Below are 21,497 nucleotides of genomic sequence, written 5' to 3'. Positions count from 1 at the left end.
ATTATATTAGTTTCAGGTACACGACAGTGTTTCAACGTATACCTTACGACTTTTCAATAGCTTTTAGTTTAATAAACATATCAAAAAAAAGTCTATAAATCTGTAATAAGTTATTTTGTGACTGAGAAAGAAATATTTTAGAAAATATTTTCTGTGAAAGAAAAACAAAAAGAAAAAACTTGAGGCTGTGTGTCAGTGTTCAGAATCTGGCAAGGGAAAATACTCTCCTCATTCATTGCACACTTTCTGTTAAAAAGAATAAATAATGTATAAACTTGAATCCTGCTGTCCCTCCTCCCATCCAATGTCCACCAAAAGCCCCCACTTGGTTCTGCCAACTGCGTTCCCTGACCGTAACTCTAAGCCCAGATCATCTGCTACAACGGAGGCTCAGATGGTGTGGGTAGCTGACTGAGGACCAAAAGTGACAAAGCTCGGCCCTAGTCTCTGTCATGGCAACCACAAAACAAACCTCCAACGGCAGAGATTTCAGTGAAAGTAGAGGAAGTGGCCACCTGAGTTCTCAAGGATATCAAAAGTCCGGCATACAGGTGACACCTTCCAGACCCTCCCAGGTAGGTCTGAGAGAGCCTTCTGTGAGAAACACAACCTGGGTACATGCTTTTTTTCATTTTTACCAACATGGTCGTATTTTCTTCACACTGTCTCTGCTAGAGTAAGAGGGTGACAAGTGTGGGGCAGTAAGTTTTCCCAGCCAGGAAAGATGTGTTTGATTAACAATCAGCAGGACTGCCTGCAGGGCCAGGCCCTGCCTACTGAAGAGTGTGTGGGCCCAGGCATGGCTTCTCACCAAGTTTTCATTGGTCAGCCGGGTGATCTCGTGCTGCAGGCTGGCCTCGATGCGGGCCTCAGGGGGCAGCTGCAGGTTCTGGGCCAGCAACTGCTGCTGCCGGTTGTTCTCCTCCTTCAGGCTCTGGATCTCGCCGCGGAGGGCTTCAGCCTCATTCTCATGGTTCCTTTTCTGGGACTGGAGCTGGGATTCCAGGAGCCTGTGGAGAAGCCACACAGGTAGGACAGGGAGATGACACAAGAGTCCCTGCCCGGTGGGTGCGAAGCTTCGTGCTCACTTGCAAGGGCAGGAAAAGCAGGGACTCTAGCATCTGTGTAACTTCTGACTTGATTAAAGTCGAGAAACTCAAACAAGGGCTGGAAATGGAAACAAATGCTCTCACATTTGTGTCCTTCTGAATTGTGGACCCCAGTTACAAATAAAAAGTTTTCTAAGGCCCTGAGAAACAGGAGAATTTTGAATTTTGGCTCTTTTTTGAAAGGTTCGTAGGAATGATGACTAAAATAACCAGAAGACGTAGCTTTAATCTGGCTAACTACATTTATGAACCAGCATTTAGGCTGGCAAAGACAGTAGTACCTATGCCACAAAATCACTGCACTGTATAGAAGGGCAAGATGACGAACTCCTAATCTAATTCAATATGCCTTTAAGAATTTCAGTGTTACTAATTTCAGGCAGAGGGTGCAACCAGGATCCCATTTCCACTTTCTACTTTTATCTCTGAAAGACAGAAAGGCTGAAGTGCTTCTCTGAAATATATACCGATTTACCCAAATCCAGACAGGTACTTCTGCAATTTCATATACATATATTTTAAATTTGTCATCTTCTCTTTCCCCATAAACTTCCATATCAGTAACATAATCCTAACAAGACATGATTTTAGAACATAAATATTAATAGAACCAATAAAGTGGTTACTGCTTCTCTGAGCAAAACATACAAGTCACCTGTGCCCATGTAAATAAACCAGGGCACTGGCAGTGAGCGTACCAGAGAGAAATAGCATCCTCTCTTCAGCATGCACTCTGCACTCCCACTTCTACATTCATCCCTTTCTAAATACAAAACAAAGTTACAGTTAGGAATTAACTAACATGAAGAAAGAAAAGATGTTCGTTTATATTCTAATCCCCCTGGTTACCAACTGCTGGGCAAAACTTACTGACACCATTGCAAGCATACTTTAACAGCAGACTAAAATATTTTAGTGATTATGAAATTTCAAAAGGATTTCAACCAATAACACCACAAAGTTAATGACAGTTTATGATTAGAACAAAGTAGAATAAGTAGAAGCCCCTTGAACAAATAGCATATTATTTTTAAAATGTAATCATTAAAATGGTCTTTTTACAAGATTTTTTTTAAGAGTCAAAAGGAAAGTTTATTAGAAAAAGGGTAACACTCTACATACAGAGTATAGTCTCCTCTCAGAGGCAGAGAGTGAGAGAGATCAAGATTTTTAAGACATAAATATCACTAGAGCAGATTAGTGTCTGTGTTAGAAAAGTGTAGCTGTTTCAATTTTACTTGTTTTCTCTTAAACATATTTAATACGTTGCGTTTGGGTAATTATTTTGAACTGTAGCAATGTAGGAAACCTTTCTGATTTGATGTTTCACAAATATAAACTTCACAATAACCACATAGAATGCCAAATCATGTACTTAATACTGCTGTTAGGCAGCATGATAATGACATATAAGATGTAGCTACATTGCCACAGGCACACATAGCCTTTAATCATTATTCCAAACACGAAACCACTAAACAATAGGTATTAATCTCTCCCACAGTAGTTTGAGCTCTAGTTGAAAGGTTTTGGTTCTCTTCCAACTCCGAGTGAAATATTCACAAATCTTAGTGTCTGAAGGGAACTCTAGATAGCGCCTTTTACTCATGAGCCGCAACAATTATATTCACCATCAATCCATTTTTACTTTAGGATCATTCCTTAGTGGAGAAAGTTTTTAGGAAGGCATTTGGCTGAATGTTCTAAGTTGTACTGAAATTAACCCAGGAAGACAATTAATGTACAATAAATATAGAAGTTAAGTTAAAGTCAGGAGGCCACTGTTAGTAAGGAAAACAACAAATTAATAACATTCCATTTTGAGGAGACAAATATAACCTGTTGGCTTGTTTTAACCCTTCGTAAACCAGCCACAGCTCTCCATCCTCATTCAACTCATGGTAATCCATAGCAGATGATCTTCCATGCAAAAGGAACAACAATGCAAAACACAAAAGGATACAGGATGGGAATGAGATGACAGTCAAGAGCAGCACATGCTATTTCAATATTTTATTAAGATAATATATTGTTTTTGTTAATTACAGATGAGTTTAAGATGTTATCACAAAACATTATTTTTGGTTAAGTTTTTAAAAAATGTGTAACATGTAACATGAGTAGACATTAAAATAAAATAATCAAGGATCTATAGCTACATTTCCTGCAAAATAAGAAATGACTCAAAATGTGAGAGAGGTTCTGATCTTTAAATTTTATTCAGCTAGTAGTGATCTTATATGTCATACATTATATTAGAGATGAACCACACAGTCACACACATATAGAATGAAAATTTCAGCTATTGTCTTCATGTGGCAATTTTCACAATCCATTTCAAAATGAAGTTTTAAATCCTCTGAACCCGAATTTGTTTTATCTTAATAAAATCTGATTTCTTAGTTTTAAAACTGTTTTTAAAAATTCTTATAGCTTAACTTATAAATAAGAACATATCCAAAGTTCTCAGCTTTTATGACACAACTTTTAAAAGATTTTTTTGTGTGACTAAAATTAATTGCAAGACTTAGGGAAACTACTTAATATTAAAGATGTGACACATTTTATTGAAAGTATGTATAATAAATAAATAATAATGACAAACTTGATTATAGGTTTTTTTCTACCTAGGATATAAAAATACTTTTTGAGTGTTTGCTAAGTGTCAGACACTGTTCTACATCCTTCCGCATGTATTATTTCAATTTAGTTCTTCCAGTAACCCAACATATATCATTTGCCACATTGCAGAAGAAGATATGGAAGCTTAGAATTAAGATACCTATGGAGGTTACACAGCTGGCAAGTAGTAGAGCCCAGGGCTATCCAACTTTAGAGCCCAGGTTCTTCCTCTTCCTCCTAGACTTCTGTTGTTATGATGTTTACATAGAACAAATTCCAGAGCATGTTCTTCTATTTTCCACCTACCATTTCTCCCTGGGGAGTTGATCTATTTGCATGGTCTCCATTGTATTATTATATACTGATGACTTCAACATTTATATTTCAGTCCACACATCTCTCCTGCTCCAGATCTGTATTTTTAACTGCCTAAGGGATTTCTCTCCTTAGATGTCTTCTTAGCTCCTTAAATTCATTACCTATAAATCTACTGTTCATCTTCACCCCGCACTTCCACCCCAGACCCAGGATCACAAATGGCATCATCACACCCAACCAAGTATACACAGCAGATACTTCAGAATCACCCTTCATAATTCCCTATTCCTCACCTATGGGATCCAATAAATCACAAGGCTTACTGACCTCACCTTATGCATCCTTCAAAATGTCCCATTTCTCTCAATCCCACTGCCACCAGCCAAGACAAAGTCACCAAAAGTCACTTGATTAAGGTAATAGCCTCTTAACTGGTCTTTATGATTTCAATCTGGTTCCACTACAATCTATTCTCTAACATAAAAGCCAGGGTTAGCTTTCTAAAACCCAAATCTCATTATACCATTCTCCTGCTTAAAACCTTTCAACAGCTTCCATTGTCACTAGAGTGAAGTCCAAATTCTCTTGGCTATCTCCCCAACAGCCTATAAACCCCTGTGAAAGTAAGGACCACATTTAGTTTGCTGACTGCTAATATTCCCAGCATGTGGTACAGGGCCTGGCATGAAGTAGCCATGCAATACAAATCTGGTGATAGAATAGCTGAGCGGATGGATGAACAGTGTAATCTAGCTCTTTTTATACTTATACATTCTTAGATATAAGATGTGTGTTATTTATAGTTTATATTCATAAATTAAAATTCAAGTTTAACCAACTACTTTTAAAAACGCTCTCCACTCTTGTCCATAAAAAAAGATAATGAGTACTTTACATTTTGCATGGCAATATTCTTTAGTTTGTGAAGTATTTCTACAAACCAACCCTGATACTATGCATCAAGAGACTTAGACTGTACACTGATAATAAAAATCTCCAGAATTGTCTTTCTGTGACCATCACTGGCCATGTTCTTTTAAGAATGTAGCCTTTTAAGTTCAAAGTTCAATAGCAGTAAGGCTTTTTTGAGAGGGGAGTGATAGGAAGGCCGAGGAAATTCCAGAAATGAGCCTTTATTCTGTGATAATCTCAGCTATAGATAATCTCATTCAGTGACTGCAAATTTTGCACTCTCAGTTAGCTCACCTAAGGTTCTTAAGTGTATAGTGACTGAACTAAGTGCCATTGGCAACTTCATTTATATTTAGAGTAAATGGGATAAAACCAGAGCTAGGATTTTCTCAGAACACCTTTGGGAACCTGACAAAAACCTGATCTTGAATATCAGGGTTCCATCCTAAAGTCATGGTGTCCTTTCAGAATTATATGACCAACAGCGATGTGATTCCAGATACTTCGTCATTTCTCTTTAAGTTTCAATTATTAAGAGCTGTAGTTGCTCCTATGAACCCTCACAGATAACCAGCCTGAATAACAAATGAAAGCGATTACCTCTCAAGGCTAAGACCTTAAATATGCAGACATATATTCCCTTGATGCAAAGAATATTTTCCTGACAAGCCTTATCAATAATGCTACCTTATATTATAAATGAGACTTTGCCTGAGAATATATTGAAAAATCTAGATTCCCTTTGAAGGTCAGGTGATGTCTACTAAAGCAATGGAAAAACACTTTGATTTATAGTATAAGAGCCCTGAAGACTAAGGATCAATATGACTAAACCAAGAAGAACAACAAAAAAGATCAACTTACCTGTTTGTTTCCTTCAAACCAATGTATGCTTGTGCTATTTCGCCTTTATCTTTCATTTTTTGTACATCTTCTAAAAGTATTGTGGAATCTGTCATTGTATTCTAAAGGAGGAAATGACACATTTCCACAATTAAGAGTCAACTCAAAAGCTTTGGACCACATACAACATATCTCTTTCCTCCAGAATAGGTGTTTATGTGCTCCACCAGAACTCTGCCCTCCAGAGCATCAGCTCCAGCCCTGCAGCACTACAGAGGAGACTGGGGCACAGTTAAAAGAAAGAGGGACCTTCAGTCCTTTTGAGAATTCTTAACGCTCTACTACAAACATAGCAAGATTCTGGAGTAAATACAGCCCTGTAAATAAAATAACTGATGGGCTATATGTGTTTTACATTATGGGTATATTTGGGGGGAGGGGAGGAATCTATATCTTTATCTAGATCTAGATTAGATACAGATATATTTTATTATATAGTTATTTGGTGTTCTTGTTTGGTTATTGTTTGAATACTGTATATACTATATACTTTTTATATATGCATATATTTATATATTACACATATACACATATATAAAATGGGTTTCATGTATTTGAAATATATATAGTATAAATATATATATTTCAAAGTATATATACAGCATTGGAACAATAACCAGGCAAAAACACCGAGTAACTATTTAGTGAAGTGGACAAAGCTGTTCTTTCTACTACTTTCCGATCAGTTATAATAAAACAAATGCCCCAATAAAACACTAAACATTTGACATAAACTTCATTTTTCTATTAAAAATTCAGTACAAAAAAGGTGAGATTTAGATGATATGCTTCAGCAAAATTAAATTTTTTTCTCACATCTTTAGATATATATAATTGGAAAGTATTTTTAGCTCCTTATAAGGAGCATCTGCAATTATTCAATTCTTTTTTCTCTGTTACAATATAACATGGTACATAATCTTTTGAAATTAATATCTGGCAGGTCAGAATTTCTAATGATTTTGTATAAAAAGGACTTTTCTGCTAACATTTTTACTTTTTTTTCTTTTTTGTCTAATCTGTTGGGCAACCAATGTTAATTTCAAAATCATCCAGTCAGCTATTCTCTCTCTCTCCTAAACCATGTCAAGAATAGACAGGAAGAATCACAGCTCTATAGTCTCTAAAGATGAATACATTTTAGGACTCAAGGGTCCATTCTGTTTGTCCAAGTAGTATATGTCTGATTCTTTAGTCAATGTTTGCTCTACAGCCAGGACCCACAATGAGATAGTATTAATGGAATATACTTCGAATACCATGACTGTAGAGACTAGTTTCAAGATAACTTTAATGACGATAGAGGCCTACAAATACTTGCTATTGAATTTCTGTTTATAAGAAACATTCTTTAAAAAAATTTCCACTTTTCGCCTAATGCTGTCCTTTTGTGAGTTTATAAATGCATCCTTAGAGAAGACCAAATATAATCTGATAAAAGCTATTAACAAAAGCTTATGTTTTATTGAACTTTAACATCTTTTCCATAAACACCATGTAAAGAAGTATTTCTTCAGCTATGTTTTATAAAAATTTTAGTAGACATTTCAGAGCAAATTTCTTTTTTTCTCTTTTCCCGAAAGGCAGAAACTCTTTCTATTCTGCAGAGGGCTATACTCAGATTTTTAAGATTTAACTAATAATTCTCAAAGACCCAGGTTTCATAGTGCTACATGTATTCTCTGATATCTGAAGACCTACAAAATGTGGTTTTGAACTTTTAGTGAATTAGGTAATGATCTAATTAACTAATTCAAAGGAAAGATAGGCTTCTTAGTATGTTCTATCCTGGCAGTACCCTCAACCGGCCCATCTTAGCTAGAAAGTGGTGGCTGGAAGTGGTGGATCAGACTGAGACTGCCAGTGTCAGGAAGTCCCTGACACACCGCTCAGTTTGTGTCTCCCAAGCCAGCGACCAAAAGTTCTGAAAAGGCTACACCATGTAGGAAAATCCCACCCTTCCTAGGAAGGGTGTGCTCAATAACTCAGGCTCCTCTTTACAGGCAAACCTACAGCTGACAGAAATGAGAGCATGGGCGAGCCGGTGCTTCTGAGTGCACTCCAATTAAGGGTTTCCGTCCTGCACCTGTGGACGGCCTACCATAACCACTATAGTGAGTCACAGAGCTGACTGCGAATTAGAAGTCATGGAGGCACTCTCTGTGAGCCAGACTGGAGCCAATTTCATCCATATTTTTCCACTGACTTCCCAAATAAGAAATTAATCTGTAAATATAAAAATAGACTTGGTAGACAGAAAGCATCAACTGTATGTATTTAGGGATAACTGTAAACTAAAATTAGGATTAAAAAGAAGTATTTATGAAAAATTTTATAATTACCTTGTCATCCTGAAAATCACAAGTCAGCAAGCACCAAAAAAAAATGGAGAAAACAATAAACCCTTAGTTCCATAAATAAATTCCATCACTGAGTCCCCATCATAACAAATAAAAGCTAACTGTAAATACAAGCATGAATTATTTCTCCTAAAACTAACTCGATAAATAAATTAATATTCATGGAACTGACATGAGGTGGATATTAATATATATTTATGCGATGGCAACTTCTCATTCTCAGGAACAAGTGCTTGAAATTATTTTTGAGTTTTTTTCTTTCTAATTGTAAAGTATTTTTGAGTGCATGAGAAAATGAACCTCTTGTTAATATATATGGGTCTGTGAGTTACAGTAATGCCCTAATAGGAGATCATTTGTCCAAGTAAAGCCTCCCAGAATACTCTTGGAGGTGCAGCAGATAAACTAGATCTGGCTGGGCTGGGTCATCCCTTGCTCACTGGGTGTCACTCACCACTGTCCTGCAAAGGAATTGTGAAATAATGTGTCTATGACTAGAAACTGAGTGGGACAAATAGCCCTGGGGTATTTGAAAGGTCTTAATCGGCATTGTGGGCATTTTTCCTAGCAGAGGACAAGCTGCTGCCATGCGTAGGCTGGGAGTTTAGAAAGCACGGACCTTGATTACATAAGGCCAGCCCATCTGAGGCTGGCAAGCAGTTGTCATACGGAGTATGTGAGCTGGCTAAATGAGAGTATGTGCTCTGTTAGTTGGATTTTATGCCCTTTGGTTCATTTTTCTTTTTTCCTTCCCTTAACTTTAAAGTCTCTTATGAGAATATCACTTTGTCACAAGGGAACCAGAGAAAGGAATCCTGATTGTGGACTCTGTTCCAACTAGCATGCAGAGGGAGCCTTGTTTCTTGAGACCCAACCACAATGGTGGTCAAGGGAACCAAACTAAGACAGCCCCAGGGAAGGTGAGATGTGTAGGGTCAAGCCAAAGGAGAGAGTCCCCTTCTCTAACTCCTCATTTCAGACTTAAAGGGTTTATGATTTCTTTTAAAATAAGAAAAGCCATTTTTTAAAAATATAACTCCATTGATTCCTTGCCTCCAAGATTATTTAGTCAGACACCTTATTTTCAGAATTGGTATTTTCTGGATCAGTGTTAATCCTAGGTGGGAGTTGCCTTTATCAATCCAAACCTACGTGCCAGGTTCTGTATCTTAATCACATGCAGAACTACCATTTCTAAGAGAAGCACTCTCAGATCTTTCAGGCACCCAGTTCATCATATATCATTGTCATATTTTATATGGCATGTCATGCAGGTGGGATAGTTGATTGCCTCAAGTCTTGGTAACACTTTGCTGCATGAACACAGACAGGGACACCGGCCAGGCTTTGAGATGATTTCTCAGGTCACTTTTGTCTGATGGCAAATGCCAAAAAGGCCCATTTCTCATCAGTATATGGCAGTGCTTGGTCTCAAATTGCCTGAGGGCAGGGAAGGACTCAGAAGGCAAACTATATCTTCTGCATGGGTTCTTTCTGTTGAATCATTAAACATAGTCCCTCCCCTCTGGGACGGCTCACCCTATGTAACAGAACTGCCAGAAGTGAGCAGAAATCATCTCCATGTAACGTCCTCTCACTGATCTCATTTCTCACCTTTTCACGTTACCTTCCAGTTAAACAGGCTATCTTCAACAAATAATTTTAAAGTCATACTAATGCTTTCTCACAGCAAGGCTATTTATAGATTTTTGTATTTAATAGAATTTTATTTTTGATCGAAATTTATTGTGGCCAGATTACTACAAAAAGATAAATTTTAAAAGCCCTTTGCTCATGAATGAGATGAAATTTTGAAGATCATTTGAGATTTCACTTGCTTTTTTGCTCACTCCAATTGACATTTGCAAGAGTTTTAAAAACACTGAGATTTAAAAAAAAATAATATCCTCAGTTAAATTAAAAATGCTCTTAAGTGTTTGCTTCATTATAAATTGGAAGAAAAGGATAGAAAGAAATAGAGGCCAGTCCCTAAACACTCTCTGTAGCCACTTGCTTGTGCTTACCTTGGGTTGGATGGCCTCCTTCTGGCTCACCAGCTGAGACCTCAAGATGAGCACTTCCTCTTTGCGGACATCGAGCTCCTCACTCACAGACGTCAGCTGCTCCATGAGGACACAGTAGGCTGGCGCACCTGGAGCAGTCACCTCTGGGGCACTTTTTTCACTAAGGGCCTTGCGTAACTCATTTAACTCATTTTTCAGTTTTTTGTTTTCTGATTCTAGTTCTTGACGCTGTATGAAGAGATAAAGAATAGTTCATCATTGTCATCCTTAGCTTTACATTGGGATGCTCATCTTCCCCCAAGATGGTAGAATTCTACTGAGAAAAGACTGTCCGAGCTACCCTAGTGAACAGCTTCCCAGGTTCTACTGAGAGCTCTGCTCTGCAAATTAAAGAAGTCTGACATCAAGTGAAATTGAGCAAGGTGAGTGGTAGTTTGCTTCATCAACCTAAATTCCAGAGTCAAATTTATTCCAGGCCTTTCCAGGGTGTGTTCACAGGCCTGGAGAGATTGCTGAGTTCCAAGGGATGAGTTTTAGCTCAGTCCTGGAAGCCGAGGTTTTGTTTGTGGGTAAATATATGGGCAACTATGAGGGTCCAGCTGGTCAGGTTATTTCCAATGAATAGTTCAAATGAGTAGACCCCTGAAATCTTGAGTAGCATCCTCTTATTCTCTTTGTAAAGCAGAATGGAAAGACCACTGACATCTTAGGATTTTAGCTTCTAATAAAAAAGTACCATATCATTTAAACTAATAAAATTCCCTTTAGTGTTTTCATAGTATCAAATGATATTTTTTTGATATTTATTTCCTGTAGGACATGCTTATATAGTTGCTGGCAGAGGCCTTGAGAGGTTGGAGGAGAGGATGGGCCACCTCTTCTTTCAGCCAGATAGAAATACACATCCTTTACTCCCTCCATACTTACACATACTACCCACCATCCTTATGCCACCAGTTAGCTGCCCTCTGCACATTCTGCTCAAACAATGGCAATGGGAACCCATAATAGAGTTCTAATGCTGAACTATATTTACCGACACTGAAACATAAATGTCACAAGACACCAGCTGGAGAAGAGTGAAGTAGACAGTCATTTAAAAGCACCAGGGTACCTTATTTAGCATATGATAGAAGGCCTTATGACAGAGGACGTGAGGTACTTTTGTATACAGATAAATATTTTATTGTTTCTTCTAGAGAAGCAGTCTTGAATTTATTGTACCATATCAGACCTTTTAACATGTTATATAGTAAAATGATTTAAAGTCCTTTTTTTCTAGTTTAAGAATATATAACCCCTTCTTTCATGACTGAATCCATTTTTATGTAAAAAAGAACGCGACTTCAAATCCCCAGTCTCCCACCAACGGGTAATCAGGTTCGCATTGCTCATTTCCACAACAAGAAACATGACTGTCTTTATTTTGACATCTAAGCTCTGACCTCAGTGTGCATCAGGACCACCAGGTTGCTGGGCCCCAACTCCAGAGTTTCTGATTCCATAGGTCTGGTGTGAGGCCCACAAATTTACATTTCCAAGTTACTAGGTGATGTTGATGCTGCTGGCCCAGGGATGGCATTTTGAAAACTACTGGTGCTAATGCTCGGGAACTCTGGAATCTGGGCTTCATTTTTAACATACTACAGTGAATGTCTTTATTGTCCATTTTTGTGTGAGGCAGGCAGAGGGAGAAGATCTGGAAATCAGATTTCTACCCCCATTCCTCTGACCTGTCCCATCCCATCTGATTCTTGTCTTGAATGACCCATATCACAATTTGGTCTTCTAGACAAAGAGTACAAAAGGCAATGAGAGTAAAAGGAATAGAAATAACCATTTGCTGCCACCCTTTTCTCCTTTCACAAATGTAAATACTACCTAAGTAGTACTTTCATTGAAGTAACAAAAGATTTCTTTATGTTGCAATTGGAAAGGATAAAAGGGTCCTTTAGGGTATTTTAAAAGTAAATAACTATAAATTTTTATAAAAATTAGCTTTCAAACAAGTGACGATAAGAACCTAGGATGTTTAGAAAGTCTGCTATTGTCTGGAAACCGAGATTCAAAATCAGCCTGATAGTAAATCTTTTAACTGTTCTAAACTTCAGTTTACTAATATTTAAAAAGAAAATAAAAAAAACTTATTTCAGAAGCTGTGACAATGACTAAATAAAGTAAGGTGTAGGAAAAGCTTTTCGAGCTGTAAGTAAAGGTATTAGTCAAGTGTTTATTAAACATCAGTGGAAGAGTTCTAACTATCTTCAGGGGAAGGGGCTGATAAAGAGTTGTGGGTTTAGATAGGGTAGAGGAAAGGCATTCTCTATACTAAAATGCTGTAAGGCCTGAAGAGAAGGCAGTAATCAGCAGTTCTTGACCATGAGAAATGGCAGAGGACAGGGTCCAATTAATGTGCATAAATTATACTCTAAATCGCAGTATTAGGAAATAATATATTTGGACTAGACTTGGAATAATATTACTGAAAAACAGAAAAAAAACTTTATGCCAGTTTAGAGAGACCCGATGAATTCTCAAATATACATAAAGGCTTTAAAATAATATGAGTTTCTTTATGCTATTTTGTGGCTTTTCTAATTTTTAGTTTTGTTCAATTATAATCATAAACCTTACTATAATTTTCCAGCTATTCTATACTATAATTTGCAAAGCAGAAAATAGCAAAAAATTGACATAAGCAGAAAATTTGAGATAAATAAATTTAAGGCTAATAAAATAAATTAATAACTGAGAAAACTTTTGAAGCTGGAGGTGTTTTGATAGCTAACAGCCTGATAGCTCAAACTTTGTGGGGCTCAAAACGTTCTGATTGTGGAAAGCTGAGGAAGGAGCCAGGTGGGACACAGCCTGCTCTGTATCAAAGAATAGGCCCTTTTTTTGTTATTAATTTTTAAACTTCACCTCTTGTGTTACCCAAGATGCTCTGTATTTCAGGAACTACTATTCCTAATCCAGTGTCTTCTCCTGAGCTCTGGAACACACAGTGACAGCTTACCACTGTTTAGTTAGACGTTGCATTTAACCAAGAAGAAGACACAATTCTCCACCTTCATCCCCCTCCTCCCGTTTTTTTTTTTTTTTTAATAAGTTAAAATATGTTTCTACTCTGCAAACGAATACTTAGCGACCTTTGTCTACAAACATATAGTTTCAGTGAGGTTTGGTGGTTAGAGCAGGTGACTTGGAGCCAGAGACGCCTATGTTCAAACCCTGGTCCTAACAGTTTCTAGTGGGGTTATTTTAGGGAAGTTACTTATATCTCTTAGCCTCAATTTCTTCATCCATAAAATGAGAACCAAAATGATGACCTGCAGGATTTTTATAAGAATTAGAGCTGATGTGTAAAATATCTGTATTTAAAAATAACGATAATGATAGCAGCCAGCATTTGTTGTGTACTTACTACATGTTGGGCCCCATTCTAAGCAGTTTACATAGATTACTTCATACAATCCTCATGACAAATGATTATCATCATTCCCACTTTATAGATGAGAAAACTGAGGCACAGAAAGGGTAACTTGCACACAGCCCTAGTGACAGATCTAGCATTTGAACCCAGGCAGTCTGATGCTAGAGTCCATGTCCTTTACTACCTTCTACTGACTCAAACGGTAGCTACTGGTTCTATTTTTGTTTAGACTGAACTCTAGCTTACATGGAATAGAATCTATAAAAGGAAAAGAACAAGGCTAGAAGTAATGCCTGAAGAAGGATTAAGCAAGGGCCTCAGGTGTCCTTAAGAATGATCTATGAGAAAACGAGAGGCTCTGAGCAGGTCTCTTGCCAAAACAAGATATTAAAATTCTTGGGCAGAAACTTCTCATTACCTTGAGTGACTCATATTCCAGTTCTGCACCTCTAATTTGCGGTCGTTCTTCCTCCTAAGGAAAACATAAAGTTAAAAACTTCATAAAGAAGTAGTTATATTTTAATCGTTAGATTTTTACCCTCAGAATAAAACAGAGAGGAGAGTTTGGTCCTCACTACTTCAACCAAATGCAGCTTGGTTAAAGTATTTCTGGGATGAGTCCTGTTAAAGAAGAGACTGAAGAACTCGACATAAAGTCCTAGCTTCAGTGCTCGGCTTGCTCGCGGCCCTTGGGTGGGACAGCACTGCTCACCTTTGCTTTGCTACGGAGCACCTGCTCTTCTTTGCGGTCCAGTTCATCTTGCATCACCTGCTTCTCCTGCTCCAGCTCTGTGACCCGCTTCTGGAGCTTGAGGAACAATGACATATCCAGAGGCACCTTCTTCTCGCTTGGCTCCTAAAATCCAGAAAAATTAAGGTGGTCAAGGCGATCCAAAAGATGTACAAGCCAATGAGAAAATGAAGAACAGTCCAAGAGAAATACAGGCATACGTAGAGAAGAAATATAAATGGCCAAAAAATATACAAATAACATGTCCAACTTAGGTAATAAATGGAGAAATGGAAGTTAAACAACAGCGGAGTACTTCTTTTCCCCTGTCACATTGGCAAAGCCTGAGAAGATTAATAATGCCGTGTATTTGTAACAGTGTCTTATATAATATTAGTGGAAAGTATAAGTAGGCCTTTTAAAAGAGCAAGTTAGCTGTATTTATTAAAAGTTAAATGTGTGATATCCTTTAACCTAATATTCTATGTTTAAGAATTAATCCTATAGAAATATTTACATAAGTACAAAAAAATACATGGAAAAAGATGTCCATTGCAGCATTTTTTTGTAATTGGAAAAAAACAGAAAGAACTCAAATGTCAGTCAACAGGAGAGCTGCTTAAATAAATTACAGTATAGCCAAACTATGACATATTTCATAGCTGTTAAAAAGAATGAAGTATAGCTACATAAGGAGATAAATATGTCCTAGATAAAAATATTAAGTGAAATACATAAGTTGCAAAATGGTATGTATATTATGATCCTATTTTTTGTTAAAAAAATAAAATATCTGACTTTTAAACATACCTGGCACATGCCATACAAACATCTAGAAGGCCATCGATGGTTACTTTGGAGAATGGAAGGTACTACAGGAAGGTTTCATTTTATACTTTACACATTTCTACATTTGAATTCTTTTTTAATCAGGAAAAATAATTTTTGAAAAGGTGAAGTGTTAGCATAAATATACTGAGATTAGAAAGAGAGAAAATTGAAAAACCAAATCAAATATAGCCCTTAATAAACTGAAAGATAACCTAGTGGCATTTTAAAAGTATGTCAGTTGGTTTTAAAACAGAATCACTGTGAGAACTGCTACAATGATAAAGACACACTAATTAAAGCTAAGCATATGGAAAGAACTAACCAACATGGAAGTTCTGAGAGAGCCATAATTGTTTTCTTGTATATATCAGGTCCGAACTTTTAATGAGGTAAGAAGAAAAAGAATTATATCCTTAGATTTAATGAAAAGGATAAGAAGTTACTCTTTGTTAGAGAAAAAGAGACAGAACAGTAACAATAATTAAATTTATTTAAGTGGTCAATTCTTAACTGATTAGCAAATCTCATATTTCCAATTGTCGATTTTTAAAAAAAATGGTTTTTTTTTGTCCTGATATAAAAGCAAAATACATTTAGGAAATAAGAAAAGTACAAAGCAAAATGCAGGCATAATCTTATATCCAGAGAAAACCCATACTTTTTGTATAGTCTTTTTTCTATAGATTTATAGAACTGGAAAGTTTTCATTATAACTTTGTATTGTCTTTTAAGCTTAGCATCATATTATAATTGGTTTCCAAAGTTACAATATGATATTTGAAACCATAACTTTTAATGGCTGTATTGACATCTTTACAATAATTTGCTTAGTTATTACTTTAGTGATAAGCATTGAGGTTATTCCTAAATTTTTGCTATTGAAAGATACTAAAATAAACATCCCAGTACATAAATATCTAAACTTTACTAAAATAAACATCCCAGTACCTAAATATCTAAACTTTAACATTTTTAAGTCTGTTAAACTGGTTGGACCAGTTTGCACTTCCATCAGCAGCCACTACCTTTCCTAGAACAGCAATGACTGTTATTTAAAAAAAAAAAAAAAGAAGAAAGAAATTGGCTTAGAACAGCAATGACTGTTATTTAAAAAAAAAAAAAGAAAGAAAGAAAGAAAGAAAGAAAGAAATTGGCTTAGTTGATAGACCAAAAGTGGTATTTCATTGTTGTTTTAATTTATATGTCTTTGCCTTTTGATAAGGTTGAACAATTTTTACACTCATTAGTTATCTTTGGTCTTTGTGAATTCTTAGCAGTGCCAAGTTTAGTGTTATTGCCGTTCTAAAAAAACACCTAATAAAAATCAACTAAACTAAGAAGTGGGGCATTTATAGACTACCAGGGTCATTTACACACAAACTGGTTAGACCTGGGCTTTTTCTTACTATATACGTTTGTAATGCTCAAAAGAGAAAGTTTAGGTATATGATCTTTATCATAAAATCTATCCTGACCTAGCAGAACAGAGATAACATCCTGCCTGAACATGAAATTACTACAGAATTCATTCATACAAAAACTAATTTTTTTACATCCCACAAATACTTACATTTTAGCTTATTTACAATGTAAACATTCCATCTTATGTATTTTTAATGTTTATCTATTAATGACGTATGTATCCCTGAAATTTTTAATTATTTAATCTTGTTTTACACTATAATAGAAGCCTTCATCCTATGAAAGAATATAATACTGATGTGTCATCATTGTACCTGAAATGTCATCATTTGGAAATCATTCCTTTTGGCCTTGAATGGGCATTTTTGTTTAAAAGGAATTCCCTTATTAAAATAGGATGGGGTAACTCTTTAGATATCAGTTAACATTACATAAAGAATTAACTGATTGCTAGATAAGAGCAACATTCCATAGATAGGAACATTAAAATAGAAGATGGAAGAACACAAAAAAATAACATTTAAGAACTGCAAAATTGCCTGAGGCACAACGATTGGTAATTATTTAAGAGAGCTCTGGATGATGCCCATTTTTCTCCCTAATGACACATCTAATTAAAGAGATGCCATCTGTCCTCTACGCCACATGAGCATCAAGGAAGACTGGGTTATCTGGCTCACAGAAGTTCCTGTGGTTTTGTTATGCTTTCCTTCCTCAGTAGGACTTTGTCATCTGGTGCTTTTCCAAGAGAATGAATCTTTGAAACTGACCTTTAAAAAATATTACGACAGTCTCTCATCTGAGGAAAATCAGAAATAGAATTTATTCACAAAAATACCACCACAAACCTGACAGTCATTCTGGAATTACTGTTAACAAGAGGTGAGAAAGTTATGGTGGCCCTTTTCTTGGGTTTGACAGGTGTGAGAAAGCTCAAGAGCAAAAGCAGAACTGGGATAATTAATCAATGGCTACTAAGAAAGATGGATGACAGAGCAGGGAGAAGCAATGGTCCCCAAAGAATGCAACCCCAGACCATGAAGATGCTGGAGGGCTCCAAAGCAAGTGGAGTTGTCAGGTGAGTTCTGCAGAGAAAAATGGCAATGGAGGTGCCATTGCAGCTTGTGAACAACAACTCACAGGTTTGGCAAAGCTAGAAAGGCATTAATTTTTTTTTTAATATTAAATTTTGCTGTTATTACATAACTGAGGCTGAAATTCTGTGATCCAAAACTGTCTGAAAGATCTCTATTTTAATTCAAAATAAAAAATCAGTGCATAAACAAGAGTGGGCCCATTATTTTTCTGGCACCAGGTTCTAAAAGAGGTACTTGAGAATATTATCCATAGGAGCTAAAAGTTTTCCTTTGGCTTGTTAGGGGCAATCTGTAAACCTGGTCATTATAGAGATAGCTGCAGGAAGAAATGCAAATCTAGAAGTCATAAGTAATTTGAAGTACAAATTCACAACCATAGTCTTAGTCTGATACTTTTGCTCAACTTTCCTTCTTCAATCTCTCTTTATTATCAGTTGTAGAGATTTCCATCTTTCTGATATTGACCATATCCAGTCAGAAGTACAGAGTGGTCACTAGAAGCTTGTTTATCAGAGCAAAAACATTTATTTAGTGAACACATACTGTGTATCAAACACTGTTGTAAGTATTGCACAAAAATTAATTCATTTACTCTTCAAAACATCACTCTAAAGTAAGATAAAAACAACATTGCCACTTCACAGATGAGGAAACTGAGGCACAGAGAGATTGAGGCTAAGGTTATGAACTCAGTCCCAGGGAGGAGAGTTACTGTCCCATGGTAAAGATAGCACTCCTAACCAAAGCTAGCTACATTTCAGATCACGCACTTTGTAACAAGGAACAAGTGTGACAAGCCCAGTGAAAAGCCTTCCCCGTTACTGAGAGAAGACTTCCAGGTGCATGACCTACTGCTAGTGGTCAGTGCCAGTGAACGAGAGTACACGATAGTCTAAGATCCATCTGTGATTTCTGGAGCACGATTCATACTTCATTATTCAAAAGATATGAAAAAAGTACTGAATCTCACTTTAACTTATTTCTTAACTTGAGAAAAGATTTGGCAGAAAACAGCTAAGAATTAGAAACAAAAAAGTTATCCTTCCCTTCAAATTTGTAAAACTTTGGAGAAAACTTGAAAAGAGTAGAGACTCTGAAAAATTCCATTACTAATAAAATTCAGTTAAGCTCATTAAGAGTTTTCGAGTTTAAAAATGTAATGCCCTCAATCAAAACTACCTACAAGAGGCCTCTTTGTCCTGAGTTTAGTACAAATTAATTTGCAGCAAACAGACCCTTTTTGCCATGGCTCTCCTCCTCCCATGCAGGAGCTTCTCAGCGGTATTACACTGAAGCCAACAGTTTGTAAACACACTTCCCACAGACTACTGGAAGGAGTACTCCCATCAGGAGCAACAGGATGAAATCCTGAAAATTTTATATCCAGTAGAGGCTCAGAAGTTGTAATTCTGGCATCTTCAAAGTCTAAATTTGTGGGAGTCTCCAAAGATACCTTTCCTCCCATCAAGTGACAGAGTCTATCCTCTCCCCTTGAATCTGAGCTGGCCTTGTAATTCGTTTTGACCATGGAATGTGGCAGAATTGACATTGTACCAGTTCTGGGCCTGGCCCTAACAGGCCTGACATCTTTTACTCTTGTACTTTTAGAACGCGCTCACTACGCTGCTAAAGAGAGTAGTTACATGGAGAGGCCCAAGAAGAGAACCTGGGCACCTCAGCTAAATGTAGGGAGGGACTCCAATCACTAAAATGTGAGGCAGAAGAACTGCCCAGTCACAATCCAAAGAATGCAAGCAATAATAAATTGCTGTTGTTTGAAACCACTAAAGTTTGGGATGGTTGGTTACACACCTGGAACAACCTTGATCCTCCTATATACTGGCCATACTGCTTTATCGAGGGTCCCTAGCCTATCGTCAAGTATAGACAGAAATGGGACTGGAGAATTACATGGTAGAATCCCTGGACAGGAAGAGGTAGAGTAAGGAGCTCTGAACAGACAAGCCCTAGGTAGAATACTGGCTCTGCCACTTACAGGCTATGACATTGGACAAGTAACCTAGCCTTCTTATATATATGATTCCAACTATATAACATTTTTCTTTAAAATGAACAGACTGAGAAGACAAGAAAAGAAAGAATCATTCCACTTTTTTTCAGCTGTTTTGCAAGAAGCAGTCTATTTGTGACTTGGCCATTTTCTCAGAATGTAATATAAAAATAGAAGAGTTGTGCCTGAATTACCCATTACTGAAACTAATATTATAGTTGAAAAGAAGATCTGAGAATTGGTTTGGGAACAATCTACTAACTTAAAGTCATGGTACCCTTGGAGTTACAGCGATACGTTATTTTGGTTTTGTACCACATAACAGAAAACACTAAGCCAGATTTATAAGCTGTCTTTCATGCATTTTTATAGAAGAAAATTACATTGGTAAAAACCGTCATCAAACAGAGGTAGCAATTTTGCTAAACTCTTGGGCACTGGCATTATATTATTCAAGGGCAAAGGGCTTACTTTTTAAAAAATCTACCTCAGTCTGAAATAAATTCATGACAGACTATATTTTTATATAAAGAATAAGTTAAGGTGTAAAAGGGAATTACAAACAGGAAAATCTGATCATCAAAATTACATTAAAAATTAAAATGTCTATAGACAAAAAATATATGCAATAAGTATGTATGTACGCAGCTAATTAAGTACCTATAAGTCACTCATGAAAAATAAACAGTTCAAAACAAATGTTACATTTATGGGCAAATGAGGTCTACTCTGCAATGGAAATGTTCTCCGTTAATAATAGCATGATCATATCCTACTTTTAGTGATAGATAGTTGTCTAAAATGTACCTCTGTCCTCAATGGAATGTCTTCAGTGTCTGCAATTTCAGAGCTAAAGGTGTATTCAGACTCGTTGCTGCTGTGGGTGGAGTCTGTTCTCTTGTGTCCAGGCTTAGGCACATTCTGCAAGGCAAATAAACCAGGTATAATTAATACAATGTAATTAAATCAGGCATAGTTAGGACAGCGTCACCGTAACTTGGTTCTAATCTCTACTCTTTGACTTGCTGTTCTCATGCCCAAATGATCTGTTCCATGCTGTCCTGACCAAACCCTCACAAAAGGGTCACCTTCTGAGCTCCTCAAAGAACAAGAGAGATGCACCAGCAAGGCATGGTAAGAACCGTTGTAAAACCAAACACTCAAATAAAAATCATCTGTGATTATTAGTTGAGTCATCTTTGGGTTTTTAAAGTTGTGAGTGGCTGGCCAGTCACACTGGGTAAAACATAGGTATGATGCCTCAGTTTCCAAGCACTGACTTCAGTGTCGCAATCAAATAAACTTACCAAAAAGTTCATAAAATATGTATAATAAAAGCATGACCATTTTATTGCACTGCATATGGGCATAAATAGTAAAAAAAAAAAAAAAAAAAAAAAAGGAAAAAAGAAAGGAAAAAGAAGGGGATTCCACATAAGTGACTATAATTTCTGTCACTTTTTTGCATAAAGTTGACTCTGGAGTCAGCAGTGGGAAGGACCAGCAGTGCAGGAGAGACAAGTAAGCTGCTAAAAGAATTCTCTATGATCCTTGAGTTTTTAATTCAGGGAATCCAGGTGATACTTTATGACAGGTGGTACCTATGAAATTGTATTCAGAAAGCTTGTGGGAAGTAGGAAAGTTAAGCAATTGCAGTCCCTTCCTTTCTGTAGCAGAAAGGAGGAATGAAAAGGCTGGGTTTGTGCCACTCTCTCCTAGTGTGTC

At 36.7% G+C, this 21,497-nt stretch overlaps 1 protein-coding gene across 1 annotated transcript in view; it reads right to left on the bottom strand.

The window, feature by feature from the left end:
* Positions 1-21,497, bottom strand: part of MYO5A (myosin VA) — a 165,176-nt gene that overhangs the window by 20,534 nt on the left and 123,145 nt on the right. The window contains exons 26-33 of the mRNA XM_015595836.2: positions 20,580-20,693; positions 14,394-14,537; positions 14,100-14,153; positions 10,249-10,476; positions 8,207-8,215; positions 5,826-5,926; positions 2,949-3,029; positions 812-1,010 (exon numbers count right to left, since the gene is read on the bottom strand). Coding sequence (XP_015451322.1) covers positions 812-1,010; positions 2,949-3,029; positions 5,826-5,926; positions 8,207-8,215; positions 10,249-10,476; positions 14,100-14,153; positions 14,394-14,537; positions 20,580-20,693 — 930 coding nt within the window. The remainder of the gene's footprint in view (positions 1-811; positions 1,011-2,948; positions 3,030-5,825; positions 5,927-8,206; positions 8,216-10,248; positions 10,477-14,099; positions 14,154-14,393; positions 14,538-20,579; positions 20,694-21,497) is intronic.

Source organism: Pteropus alecto, unplaced genomic scaffold (genome assembly GCF_000325575.1).
Source record: "Pteropus alecto unplaced genomic scaffold, ASM32557v1 scaffold86, whole genome shotgun sequence".
Lineage (NCBI taxonomy): Eukaryota > Metazoa > Chordata > Mammalia > Chiroptera > Pteropodidae > Pteropus > Pteropus alecto.
The sequence above is the reverse complement of the archived record's forward strand: the minus strand, read 5'-3'. Positions and strand labels throughout refer to the sequence as shown.